General features: G+C 37.5%; 1 protein-coding gene across 1 annotated transcript; it reads right to left on the bottom strand.

The window, feature by feature from the left end:
- Positions 1 to 2,766: 2,766 nt before the first annotated feature.
- On the bottom strand, positions 2,767 to 12,695 carry LOC128740522 (ionotropic receptor 75a). Its single transcript, XM_053836067.1, has 11 exons — positions 12,560 to 12,695; positions 12,330 to 12,499; positions 11,939 to 12,274; positions 11,477 to 11,610; positions 4,182 to 4,352; positions 3,676 to 4,117; positions 3,567 to 3,608; positions 3,270 to 3,437; positions 3,111 to 3,193; positions 2,912 to 3,051; positions 2,767 to 2,858 (listed from the first exon to the last, which is right to left on the bottom strand). The coding sequence occupies exons 1-11, from the start codon at positions 12,693 to 12,695 to the stop codon at positions 2,767 to 2,769; spliced, it is 1,914 nt and encodes a 637-aa protein (XP_053692042.1).
- Positions 12,696 to 12,895: the final 200 nt, after the last annotated feature.

Here is a 12,895-nt window from a genome sequence, read left to right as displayed (position 1 = left end):
CGGTTCTATTCCACAGTTCGACGGAGTGCAGCGGTTAATCGCCTCCGTATTGATCGTCAGTGGCGGCAAGGGCCGGTTACGTCTACCATCGGCGCCGTTCGACGTTATTCACACCACCCGCGACCAGGGAGATCGACCCGTGCGTCCACGGGCTATTGAAGCCAGCTTCGAGAACCATTCGGGGGCCTGGACAGGCCTAGCACGTCGGTGGAATCATCGCCGAATGGAGAGGAGCATCGTGTAAAACAGAAACCAACTTAGTGGTACACCAGCAAAGTCAAAAGCGCAAGTACAGTAGAATAAGAATTATAGGGCCCAGGGAAAGAATAAAACGGTACCGTAAATTGTTAAACCAGTCTTTGCCACAAAAAGCAACATTATCCACAATTTTACATCCGGTTTGCTATTCGTCTTTCCGAACTCAAAAAGGAGTGGTTAGTCCTCGTCGTTGAGTTTTCATTCGCAATTTTGATTGGTTATCTGGTTGGTCCTCGACAGCATCAGGTCAAGTGGTTACATTTTCCCTCTGGTAAGATTAACACCCATGATTAATGGTTTATTTCGGCATCTGCTGTGTACGAGTGAAGTTACGTGCTTGTATTAATTTAGCCCCGAGACACACACCCTATTTCCCATCTGCATTTCCCTTCCCCAACCGCTGAGCAGTTAGAGGCTAACAGGTTTTACTATTTCGTTGCACTATTTTACTATTTACTATTTTTTGCAATAAACACTGTTTTAGTGACATTAACCCATTAAGCCCCACACTTTTTCCAGCAGGGATAGAAATTTGAAACTTTCAGGAAAATTATGTTTTAGGTCAACTAAGAAAAAGCCGCAGACATGTATTTTTAATTTTGACCCTGTGTCCCGCAACGCTACGTTGCGAAAACGCAACGCTGGGCGTTAAGGGTATACCGTTTTTGCATACCTTCATTATTATGCATATAAATGCTTCATACTGTCATGCCGTTAAATCAAATTTGTGATTTTTTTCGTGATTTTGAGTATTAATAAAGATTAAATGAACGACTTAGAGTATTACATGCTATGTTTTATGATAGATATCGAAACATTTGGGTTGGAGACCAACTTTGCACTAGACGCATAGTATGCAGTTTGCATGCTAAATGCATGTCATCGCAGACAATTAAATGCCAGCAACACGTTCCGGAAAGGTTGTAACATTAAATTTGGGTCCCTGAAACTGTCGTTGCCATCACTCAATTCCTCCAGATATTCCGGAGGCAAAGGTACTTTAACAATTTTATTACGCTCTTATCACAACGGCTTCTCCATCTGCCATCAGTGTTTGAAACTGCGAATTCTATGTTATGTAAACTTTTATAATGTTTCCGGGTTATTTTAAATAAGCGAAAGATCAGATTTACATTCATTTGTTTACTGAAAAGCAACGACATGAAATGAAACACCGCAGCGAACGAACGAAAACAAACGTTCCCGTTGCAAATTTTGAATACCGTTACTTCCTAGCGTTGCGTTTTCGCAACGCAAAGCTTCAAACCTATCTTAAAATTACAAAAATAATCAAAATTATGAAACAAAGTTTTTTTTGGCCAGCAACCGATTCTTACTAACACTGATTGATAGGTCAGGCGTTAATAGAGGTAAAATCGAGTTTTATGAGCATTTTTTCTTAACTGTCTGAAAAATAGCAAAACATGTTGCTTTGTCACAGCTGTAATTATGTTACATGTAACATCTGACCTTTGAGCAAAAACAGGTCGATTAGATTTTTTCCAATCTTTCTTTGTTTCTCAGGGTCCAAGTTGTTATCTTAAACCGGGCCTTCTCTAGAATCGAATGAAAGTGCGTTGCGTTTTCGCAACGCTGGGAGGAAATGGGTTAAGGGGCCATTCAGATACCACGTGGACACAAAAATGCCAATTTTCAACACCCCCCTCCCCCTCCGTGGACAAGCGTGGACATCGACTCAACCCCCACCCCCCTCCATGGTTTGTCCACGTGGACATTTTTTTTTTATGTGAAATTCTGTGCTCAATTCTGTTTTCATTTGCGTTATTCTGTAATATAAAAAATTAAGAAAAAAGCTTACGTAAAAGCAAACTAAACTAGGTATGTTATCTAGATCTAGTTCTTCTATCCATGCTGATCTTGTCCACTGCAAATAAATGATGGACTACAGGAAAGCCTGTTCCAGCTTGATCTTTACTTGAAGATTCATCTGCTTCAACCCCTGTTCAACCTGAGTTCCTTAGCTTGGTCGCTGACTTTAACACATCATGAGACCTCTCCGTTGTGGTTCGTGAAATTTTAGGAAGACGAGTTATTTTTCAAATACGTTATCAATGGATTTTCTTTTTCATGGCGAGCTGCATTTGATTGTAAGGCAAAATACAATACACGTCGTGACCTAATTTTAATTAATTCAAAAGGCACAAATGAAAGTTCTATTTATTGCAAAAAATGTTGCTTGTCCACGTGGACATTTTCTATACCCCCTCCCCCCCTTCCGTGGACAAGCGTGGACATTCACGTACCCCCACCCCCCTCTAAGCTGTCCACGTGGTATATGGATGGCCCCTAATATGTTTAACAATATTTTTTATCCTTTTCGTCAACTAACACAGTTTGATCTATTTTTTCATTTAAATCTATTTCAGTGAACCAATCTTCTAAGTTCGTGTCATTTTGCAAACATCATAACAAACATGTGTTGGTAGTAAAAATATTTCAAATGTTTTTGTAATTGTACTATTATAAAATTGTAATTGGCTACTGTCCTTAGTCTATATAAAATCGAATTAGTTGTTTAGCAGCCCGTTTCCAAAATAGTTTTTCAATGATAACGATAATAGTTGCCACAATTATACCTCCTAAAATGAAATCCTCAGTGAAACATAATCCTATAACTATCCCCGGTTCTCACCTAGTAAAACAGCAAATGCCAACGACACCCCGGACAATTCTACCGGATGAACGCGACTCCCGGATTGACAAATCGGCTTCTCAATTCGATGTATTTTAAGGTTTCGCTTCACCAGACCAAATTCTTGTGCACGCATCATACTGAAACGAAGAGTACGCACTTATCAATTGCAATGTGGGTTAGTTAATGGTCTTCTTACGTTATTTTGAAAAGTTCGGTATACATGCTTCTCTTTGGCAGCACGAAACTCATCAAACTTAAATCTTCGAACAAACCTTTCGCCTTCTCGGTAGAAAAATTGCAGTAAAAATCCGGTTAGATCTCAATATAACTTTAATCACTAAATCTACATAATTACCGTACGCAGCTCACAAATCTCATTTCCATCAAACTGATCCGCAATAGTCTCGAACGCTTCGGTCATTTCGCAATGAAATGCGTAACCTCCCTTCTTCAGAAACGGTACAGCCGTCGTCACGTCGGTGTATACCGGAATAGTGTTCAGACCTTCTCTCGACGGTTGCAACTGGTTCCGGAGTTCGGTGGTTTGAGGCGTTGTTGATGGTTAGCAGCAATGGTGGCGATACACGCAAGAAATCAAATGAAAAGCTGTAAAACTTTAATTTGCTAATTAATGCCACAGTGAAAGTGATACCTTCTTTTGGTACAGCTCACGGATTATCGGTACCTTGGTTTCCTGTAAACAAACAGGTTAGCAGCAATGATTTATGAAGCTGTGTTATGAACGGCAAAATCACACTCACGCGAAACAAGATCTTATGGTAGCCAATGTCTAGAAAAGACAACGTAAGTGGGCTTTCAATCATTTCCTCAATTGTTTGTGGACCTTTTCCGGGGGAACTCAACAATCCTCCAACCACCGATGATGTGTAATAATTGTATAGCACCAGATTCAAGAAGAGAAGTGAGAATATAATGATTCTAATCGGTAATCTAAGAGATACTTGACTCGAGATGCCCTGCTGAGCCACGGATGCAACGACGTCAACGAAGTAGGTTACAATTGAAATATTTGGTGCATTTTTTGAAATTCTATAAGTTATGGCACTAACTGCTTTCAACACAATAATCACAATCAGTAACGTCACAACTGATGCAATCCAAACGTTATTATCGAAAGGAGTAAAAAAGTTACCGCCGCCAGATGCACTAAGTTGTGGTGTTATGCGATAAATGAAACCTGCTCTAAAATTAAAAGAAATCGGTTAGTAAAATTTCAACAGTAAAAACAGTATTGAACGTGACATACGAAAATTCCCAGCTTTGGTGTATAGCGTCAAACTCCGCATGCCGGTTGATTCTTTGAAAAATGGCCGTTGCCGCGACATCTGCTTCATTGCGGGCAAGGATTCCAAGCAAACCGAGTCGATAGCCGGTTTTTAGTCGACCAGCCCATCCTCTGGCGACGCGAAATTTTATTCTGAATTGAAAATAAAGTTAGAATTTTAGGCATCATAACATTGTTTGATGTTACAGTTATTTAACAATTTATTTCTTTTTGTTTATTTCTGCTTTGGTTCATCTGACAACAAGATTTACATGAAATAAAATAGTAAACACTACTAACTAACAAAGTAAAATGATCTACGATTATATAAACGGATTATGAACGTTTCACAGCTGATATTAAAATCAACAGGTAGAACACATAGTTAAAAACTGCACACATAGCGATACAGGTTCATTTTGACCATATAATGTCCGATGAAATGGATTTCTGAGGAACTCAGTAGAGCGAAGAACTCTCGAGGGTGCGTTCATATTGATCTTTGCCACAATCCAAGGAGCGTCAATTGTTCAGTGTAAGGGCTGCCGTCTCCAGTGATGAGCATACAGGTGCGTAATGCAAAGCTCTCAGGCAGTATAGATCACGAAACTCTTTTGCAATTCTCATTGCGAATCCCAGATTGTTGTTTCCTTTGGAAATGATGCTACTGTAGTGGTCCTGGAATGTAAGCTCAAAAGAATACCAAGCTCCTTGACGGCTGTTACTCGTTCAATATTCTGACCGTTTATAGAATAACTGTATTGGATTGGAGCCTTCTTTCGGCTGTAGCTGATTACAGAACACTACTCAAGCAGTAATGTAAGTTTTATTGTACTCTTATGGCGGTCTTCATGACTAAGTTAGGTCCTAAATGCCATCATAAGAGTGTAATAAAACCCAAAATGTTACTTGGGTTGGAGGCGCTGATACTGAGCCGATTGCATACACACCAACCAAGTAGCATATCGATTAGCTTGGGTAATTCGATACAATCAGCGACTGAGTGAACTACAAGGTAGATTTTGAGGTTATCAGCATACACGATTCTGCATCCTGGTGGGAGTATCATGCAGACATCATTTTAATACAGCGAAAATAGCAAGGGTGAGACGTTGCTGCCCTGGGGCACACCTGAGGTACTCCGGAAGTCGCAAGACTCAGTGATCTCTAGTTTCACAGAAAGATAGCAGTTATATGAAACCGCTGTCACCGCTATTATGCTGTCAATCTTGAAAATCAAACAATGAAAGGAAATTTATGTAATTGAACAAGTTAAGGGAGAAACATCCTCTGGAAGGATCAATAATAGATTTCTGTAATTTTTTATCGGATGGTGGAATTAAAGTTAAGTTTTGGGGTATTTGGGTTATTGGTTAGGGTATATTTGAAGAACGAAGAAACATACATCAATACATAAATGGTTACATAGCGGTATTTAAAAATTCGAAAAATTATTAAAATGGCGACAATTTTTCCAAAAGAAAGGTAATTAAAAGTCGCCAATTTAGAGCTCATAAAGAATTATAAAATTGAGATATAAAAAAACCCCGGTGTAGTGGTTAGCATTCACGCCTCTCACACTGAGGACCCGGGTTCAAATTTCAAGCCCGCAGGAGTCACGAATCATCTAAGCTGTTGAAGTGACTATAATCTAACAAAACAAAATCATTTTTACATGCTGGCAAAAATTTCAGCCAAATCGAACCATTAGATTCAGAGAATCAACGAGATCAGACAACAAAAAATCCTTTTATCATGACATTTCTGAACGTATAAGTTCGATTTTTGTGGCTTTCCAGAGTAGGGCCTCCCCTTAGTTAGATTTATTCGTCGAACGAAAAAGCCGTTATCAAAAAGTTTTCACCGAATGATGTTTTGCGAATTGTTAAATTCCAAAAACGAACACAGTTTTAATCTGTAAATGTCTTTTGTTGGTTGCGAGAAACTGCGAGTAAAAAATGGGCTATCATTGGAGTAGATGAAGATGTCTTCTTTCAAATTTTTAAGACTATGTGTTTCTTATCGATTTATGAAAAGGCTTGTCAAACTCAATTATTTATGTATAAGTAGCTACCGATATTATCCTCAGATTTTAATTTTTGTTATTTTTTATTTTAATTTTAATGTGGTTTTAACCAGCTGGTTATTCACCAGTAGATATTGATTGATAAAACCATGATAATTAAACTGAACAATGTAACTGAAAGTAATCTACAATATTTTGGAATTGAGCCATCGATTCGGGTGAAATCGATCAGTCCAGGGAGATTGCCTACCGTTTATAATGATTAATAAAGCTAATAAATATGCATTAATTCACATATAAATTGACGCGAAGAGTATAGCCAACTGGTTTTCAATAAGATTGATCATGGAAAGGGCTTAGTTTTTTTCAATTTACTATTTTGATCGAATCGCCATTTCCTACATGTTTTATGAAACTCCTTTCGGTAATCGCAAATTTCGGATAAGTTTTATTAAAACTAATTCGATTCTCATCTTTTTATAATTTATGATATTTTTGATATTTTTTCGATTTTATATTTTTGATACTAGGGAGTAAATGTGTTTTTGTGAAGGATATTTACTCCCTAGTAAGACCATTGCAAATTATTTTTAAAGTTTTTGTCCCCCGGCCTTCAAAGTTGGCTCTAAAAATCGGGGGGCAAAAAAAATTGTTAAGCTTGAGTAACAATTTTTTGAATAAAATCTATTATTTGTGGGTTTTACAGCCTAAAGAGTTCGAAAAAAGAGTTTACGGAGTGTTAATGCTTCTAGCACGAAACAAAAGAGGAAGTACTAATAATGTAATTTCCGAAAATCGGCAAAAAATTTTGGCATGGAAAATGATAACGTATATAAAAAAGCTAGAATAGATTCGGGTTTCACGATTAAACTTCAAGTAAAAATTCCTAAAAATCTTAATTTTATTTTGCGTGATTAAAAAAATGTAATGGCCTAATTCGATTCTCTAATTATTTGGCTGATTTGGATTTTGCATCGTTTTTTCTTTTCTTCTTCATCTTCACTCTCGATTCTATTAATGTAAGGACGAACGAGACCGACGATTGTAGCTGTTAACTAAATACACACTCGCAAAAACTCGTCGCAGTGCATGTATAAATAAGATGGAGAGTCTGAAAGGTATGCTTATACCGGCGTGTTTGTTAGAATGAGTACGCGTATATGAGCAAATTAGACGATATGAGTGTGGGTTTTGCAACACTACACTGTGAATAAAACAATTGTTTAAAGATGAAAAAAGTCTTTTGAAAGAAAATAACTCAAAGGGAATATGAAAAAGCAGTGATTCGTTCAAAACCTATTGAGACAAAACGTTAGCAACGGGAACGCTTACTTATCGTTCAACTTTAAATCAATGGTATTGACACTTTTACCATCAAAAACCGAAACTGAATCAAATGATGATTGCAAATTGCAATCGTTTTCGGTTCATGAACGACCGAAAAGATAAAAAATAAATCAAAATCGGATCAGATTCGCTCATTTGCAAATGTTGGTTCGGTTCTTTAGCGTTAGATACTAACATAGACTGAAAAGGGTGATAGCTTTTACTTCTAACAACATAATGCCGAGGTGGCTCTTGCTGCATCAAGAATTTCTCTCCACTGATACTCGATACTGGGCTACTCGTCGCCAATCCGTTTCGCGTTTCGACATTCGCAAGTCGGTTTCAACCAGGTCGAGCTATCTATATCTATGCACGTTGGGCACCTCTATTAAGGAACCGGTGGGCACAGTGGGACCATCCTGAAAAAAGACGGTCAAAACTATTTTCTCGCCTTTCCTGACGTTTTCGAGCTTAGGTGTCTGACGGAAAGTTACTTTAAATAGTGCCCTGCATCTTTTCACTTTTTCTTACAATTCGACATTAAGGGGATATAACACTAGAAAAAATTAACTTTTTGTAGGAACTAGATAGTAAGTTCATGAGTTCAGGAAAATTGTAGAACTATAAATTTTATCATACTTTGCCGAAGATACTAGATATCTACGTAGTATGGTTTGCGAGATGTCTTGTGATCCCTTAAAATTAGTTTGATGACCTTTTTGCACACAAAACCTTATCTAAGTGGTTTGACATACCTATTCTACAAACTTTTTGATATCATCGAAATACATAACTTTCTAGAAGATATAAATATCGTATGTTGCGTTTTAATATTTTAGTATGTTTGTAGTGATTTCATTAGATTTTCTTTGCGTCTCTTTCGCTATCTGTTTCAGAAGAGTTGTCCTGGAATTCTTGGAAAATTGAGGTTTCGGGTAAAACCTGATCAATGACCATCTATACTGTGCAAAAAAAAAAATTTGATATCCAAACAAACTGAAATCTCGGTGCAATTTTATTTTGAATAAATCTAGTAAACTCAAAAGTAAATACATAACTCAAATGATCAAAATAATTAGTGAAAAATCTAATTTGCCCGAGCAGACCCTGCCGAGGTTTTTTGGCATACTTCTACTATATTCTATAGCTGTTCAAGCGGTGTTGACTGTAGCTGCCAGTAGGTGCTTATTTACGAAAGAAGTTTGTAAGGCAAATAAAGCAACATACGATATTTAAACCTTCTAGAAAGTTATGTATTTTCATGATATCAAAAAATTTGTAGAACGTGTCAAACCAGTTAGATAAGGTTTTGTGTGCAAAAAGGTTGATAAACTGATTTTTAGGGATCACAACAGAAAGCCAATTATATCTCGCAAACCATACAACGTAGATACCTAGTATCTTCGGCAAAGTTTGATAAAATTTACAGTTGTATAATTTTGCTGAACACATGATCTTGCTATCTAGCTCCTACAAAAAGTTATTTTTTTCAAGTGTGTTATTCCCTTAATATTGAATTGTAAGAAAAAGTCAAAAGATACAAAAGAGTATTTTAAGTAACTTCCCCGAAGACACCTAAGCTCAAAAACGTCAAGAAAGGCGAGGAAATACTTTTGACCGTCTTTTTTCAGAATGGTCCCACTGTGCGGTGGAGTACGTGAAGAAAACGGATTTCACCCACCACAGTCTTCCGAAATCCGCCAGGTGTACGATTGGTGTTTGGAGAAATACCAATACGAGTATGAGTACGCCACTTTCCGCTTTCCATTTGTACTCCGCTAAAAATATACGTCGTTCAAACACGGGAAGTGCAGTCTTAAGTTCGTAAAGGACTACAAGTCTGATTAGCGTTTTGTACATCATCAGCATATTATTATCGGCGGGGACCGAACTATGAACTCATTAACAAGTCATTAACAGTCATAACGGGTGGCAACTAAAATTTTAGAATTTTTTCGCGGCCCTTGTGCTCAACAACAAACGAGCTCAGAGAGAAATGAGAGTATGTATGTGTTAGCTCTCTCTCTCTCCTCTTTTTGTTAATATTTTTTGTTTTGTTTATGCTTGCCCAGTTTTGCTAAAAATGGCGTCGAAACAAGGATCATTTCGGGAGCGCGTTGTACATTTCTGCGAAACAAATATGTTGCAGCTTCGACTGCTTACCATATCCTAAGATGCCTAACAACTATTCGCAAGCAAGGTGGTGGCAGACCAGCCTAAATTATGGACGCAGAAGGGCATCGTTTCTACAAAAACATCATGCAGATGAACAATACGTGTTTCGGCGGGATAGAGCATCATCGCATTACGCCAAAAAAGCACAATCGTTTCTGAATACCCATTCGATTCCAGTTTTAACCAGAAACCACGACCCGAAAAATCTGTCTCAGTGTACCCAATCGAAGGTCAGTTGATTGGTAGAATCAAGAGATGTATTCGCAAAATTGACAAGATGGCCGTACAACGCTCCTGTTTCGACGTCAAATGAAAGCTTCGCCGAACTGCCGATTACGGACCGTTTTCAAAATACTCTAATTTTTTTTCAACAATGGATAATGTATCTTTAATGTCGGTAAATCAGATCTTCATCATGTATCTTTGTCTTTTTTTGACAGCTTGAGAAAAAAATTTCAAAATTTTAGTTGCCACCCGTTATCATTTAGTGTTGTTTGAGAAATTCTCCGTATTCTTCAAAGTGGCGCTTCCTAATGAAAGGAAGGGAAGGCCAGTTATAAAATACTTGCTTATTCGAGGGGTACCCTGGTTGTCGTCACGCACGTATCTGGCTTTAGTTTTCAGAAGGTCGCATAATGCATGCAAAAGGGTTGATTATGCGACCTTCTGAAAACTAAAGCCAGATATGATCGACATTTCCAAGTATTAACTTACAACGGGAAAATCCATCGGCCGAGCCAATACTTTTTACGTGGCGTTCCCGTCCATTGGTTAAAACATGCGAATCGAAATATCAAAGTTTTTGTTTTTGGAACTTGCCCTCTGGTTAAAGCAGCAAATCGTAGAAAATGGAATTGACTATTTCACATTTTAATCTGTTGGACACAAATTAAACTTTGATTTAAGTATTTTTCGTGAATCATTAGGCATTACTCCTAGTAATCCGCTAGAATGAAAACTTTAAAACTTGCTAACGCCTCTTCTTCTGCATCCTGTGGGCTTCAAAGTGTTGTATAATTAAATGCAGTGTTGAAAAATTCATAGCAGCAAAAAACTCAATGAGATTTTAAGCACATGACATTTCAACCTTGATCACAAGCGCGAAACTCACATATGAATTTATCTCGCTATTATACGCGATGTCTGTTGCTATGCGATGTGAACCAAATTCAGCTGTTAGCATTTTGTTTCGTTCTTCCACAGCTGGCATTTCATACAACGAACTAGAGAGTAAAGGAAAATTTACCGTCAGAGAAAATATCAGCAGCGAAAAACGCAGCACACAATCATGAATTAAGATGGCAAACATTGGCGAAATTTACGATTTTACTTCGCGGGAATCGATATTTTCTTAACTAGAAAGTAACAAGCCTAATAAGAATTAGATAAACATGTAATTTAAATGTGCGTTTTAGTTTGACTTTGCGATTTATTTAGAGATTCATTCCCTCACGCTCACTCACAGCTACGTATCGCCTATGACTGTGCCGTAGAATGCCTGTGCTGTTCAACAAGGAATTTGTATGTATATGTGCATAGCTCCGGGTAGCAGTTGAAGCAAAGCAGAATGTGATCAAGCGGGAATCAATATGTGTGAGTTTTGTCCTTCTTGCTATGAAAACAGAAAAACTCATGCGTGATTTTTTTCTGCATAGGATCAAGCTGACATTATTTACAGTTGATTTTGATTTTTTATGAGTTGTGAGATTTTGAGTTTTTACCATCACTGATTAAATGTAGTTTCACTAACCTGAAGTTATGATAGTCTCGTAAAATCGAAAGCAACGAATAGTGATACTTTACGAACCCAACTATCCCCTGTTCACTACCCGGTACCGAAAGGATTCTATCAACGTCGTCCGAAGTAATATTATCTCGATCAATCTAGGGAGAATTTAATTATAATTGAAAATATTATCTCTTAAATCTAGCTCTTCATTGTTCGTTGAACATTTCTAAACATAATTACCGTAAGTGTGCTTAATTCTGCACAATATTCCCAATTCTGCGGTCCCCAAATTTCAGTAAAAACTACCAAATACCAGCAATTTTTTTTTCTTAATGAACATATTTACGAAAATATATGTACAATGTTGTTATTAATTTTAGAATGTTAAAATTTGTAATGAAAACATGCGAAGCGCAGAATTAAGAATTTTGCGCAGAGTTAGTCGCACTTACTGTATTCCTGAATGTCAACAATTATTATTACCACGGTAATTCCACGCAGTTGAATTCCGTCAAAATTGCCCCTCACATGATATCGACTATAGTCCGGTTGCTGGGTAATTCCGTTCTGACTATCCCATTCAGCATACTTATGCTGATAGATATCTTTACACAGATGACGCCCTTTGGCATAGACATCTATCAGTGTATAGCGACCATCGGACTCGTTTGAACCAACAACGCTTTCGATTGTCGTAAGATCCGAGTTAAGTTGAATGGATTTCAATTCCCACAATATTTTGCTAACATCAACATTTGAACCTCCGTTAGCAAACATCAACCAACTATAGGTTGTGTTGAAGAAGTGAAAATCTGAAAACTTTAAATAAATTCTATGCAACACCTGCTTTGCTACTAATAAGTCATAAACTAACATTTCCCAACACCAACCCTGAACGTTCACAGCTATAGTCAAATACGCACAATGTTCTTCCATAGCTGGAGGACGGTAAGATATCCGGGGGCATTGTATAGAGTCCTCCACTGATGTCCACAATTCGGTTGAAAACCTTTTTTTCGTTCATCGCAAAGTGCAGTTCCTGGGCTACAATCAGAAAATATTGCAAAACTCTGAAGCAACAAGTGATGAATTTAAATTGCTTACATTTTCTAAGATCACATAAGAAAAATAACACTATCTTAGATTGTTTTATTTTAAGAAAATCGACCAACAGATCCACATTTACAGCCACTGACCAGCGGAAGATGAGAAAGAAATAAAGCAACGTAATTCGAACCATTTTACCGTGTCTGTTTGATTATCCTCTTGTTCTGCTTTTTATAACAAGCTGGGAACAGGTGACATTATTAATCCAGTATGTGGCAAAAAGCGATTGATGGCTGGATAATTTGGATCAATTTCCCTTTCAAACTCGGGGCTTTCAAATTCATAATACCTAGCTTGGGGAGGGAAGCTTCAAATTGATTTGACTCTCGAAAC

Source organism: Sabethes cyaneus, chromosome 3, assembly GCF_943734655.1.
Source record: "Sabethes cyaneus chromosome 3, idSabCyanKW18_F2, whole genome shotgun sequence".
Taxonomy (NCBI): Eukaryota; Metazoa; Arthropoda; class Insecta; order Diptera; family Culicidae; genus Sabethes; species Sabethes cyaneus.
The sequence above is the reverse complement of the archived record's forward strand: the minus strand, read 5'-3'. Positions and strand labels throughout refer to the sequence as shown.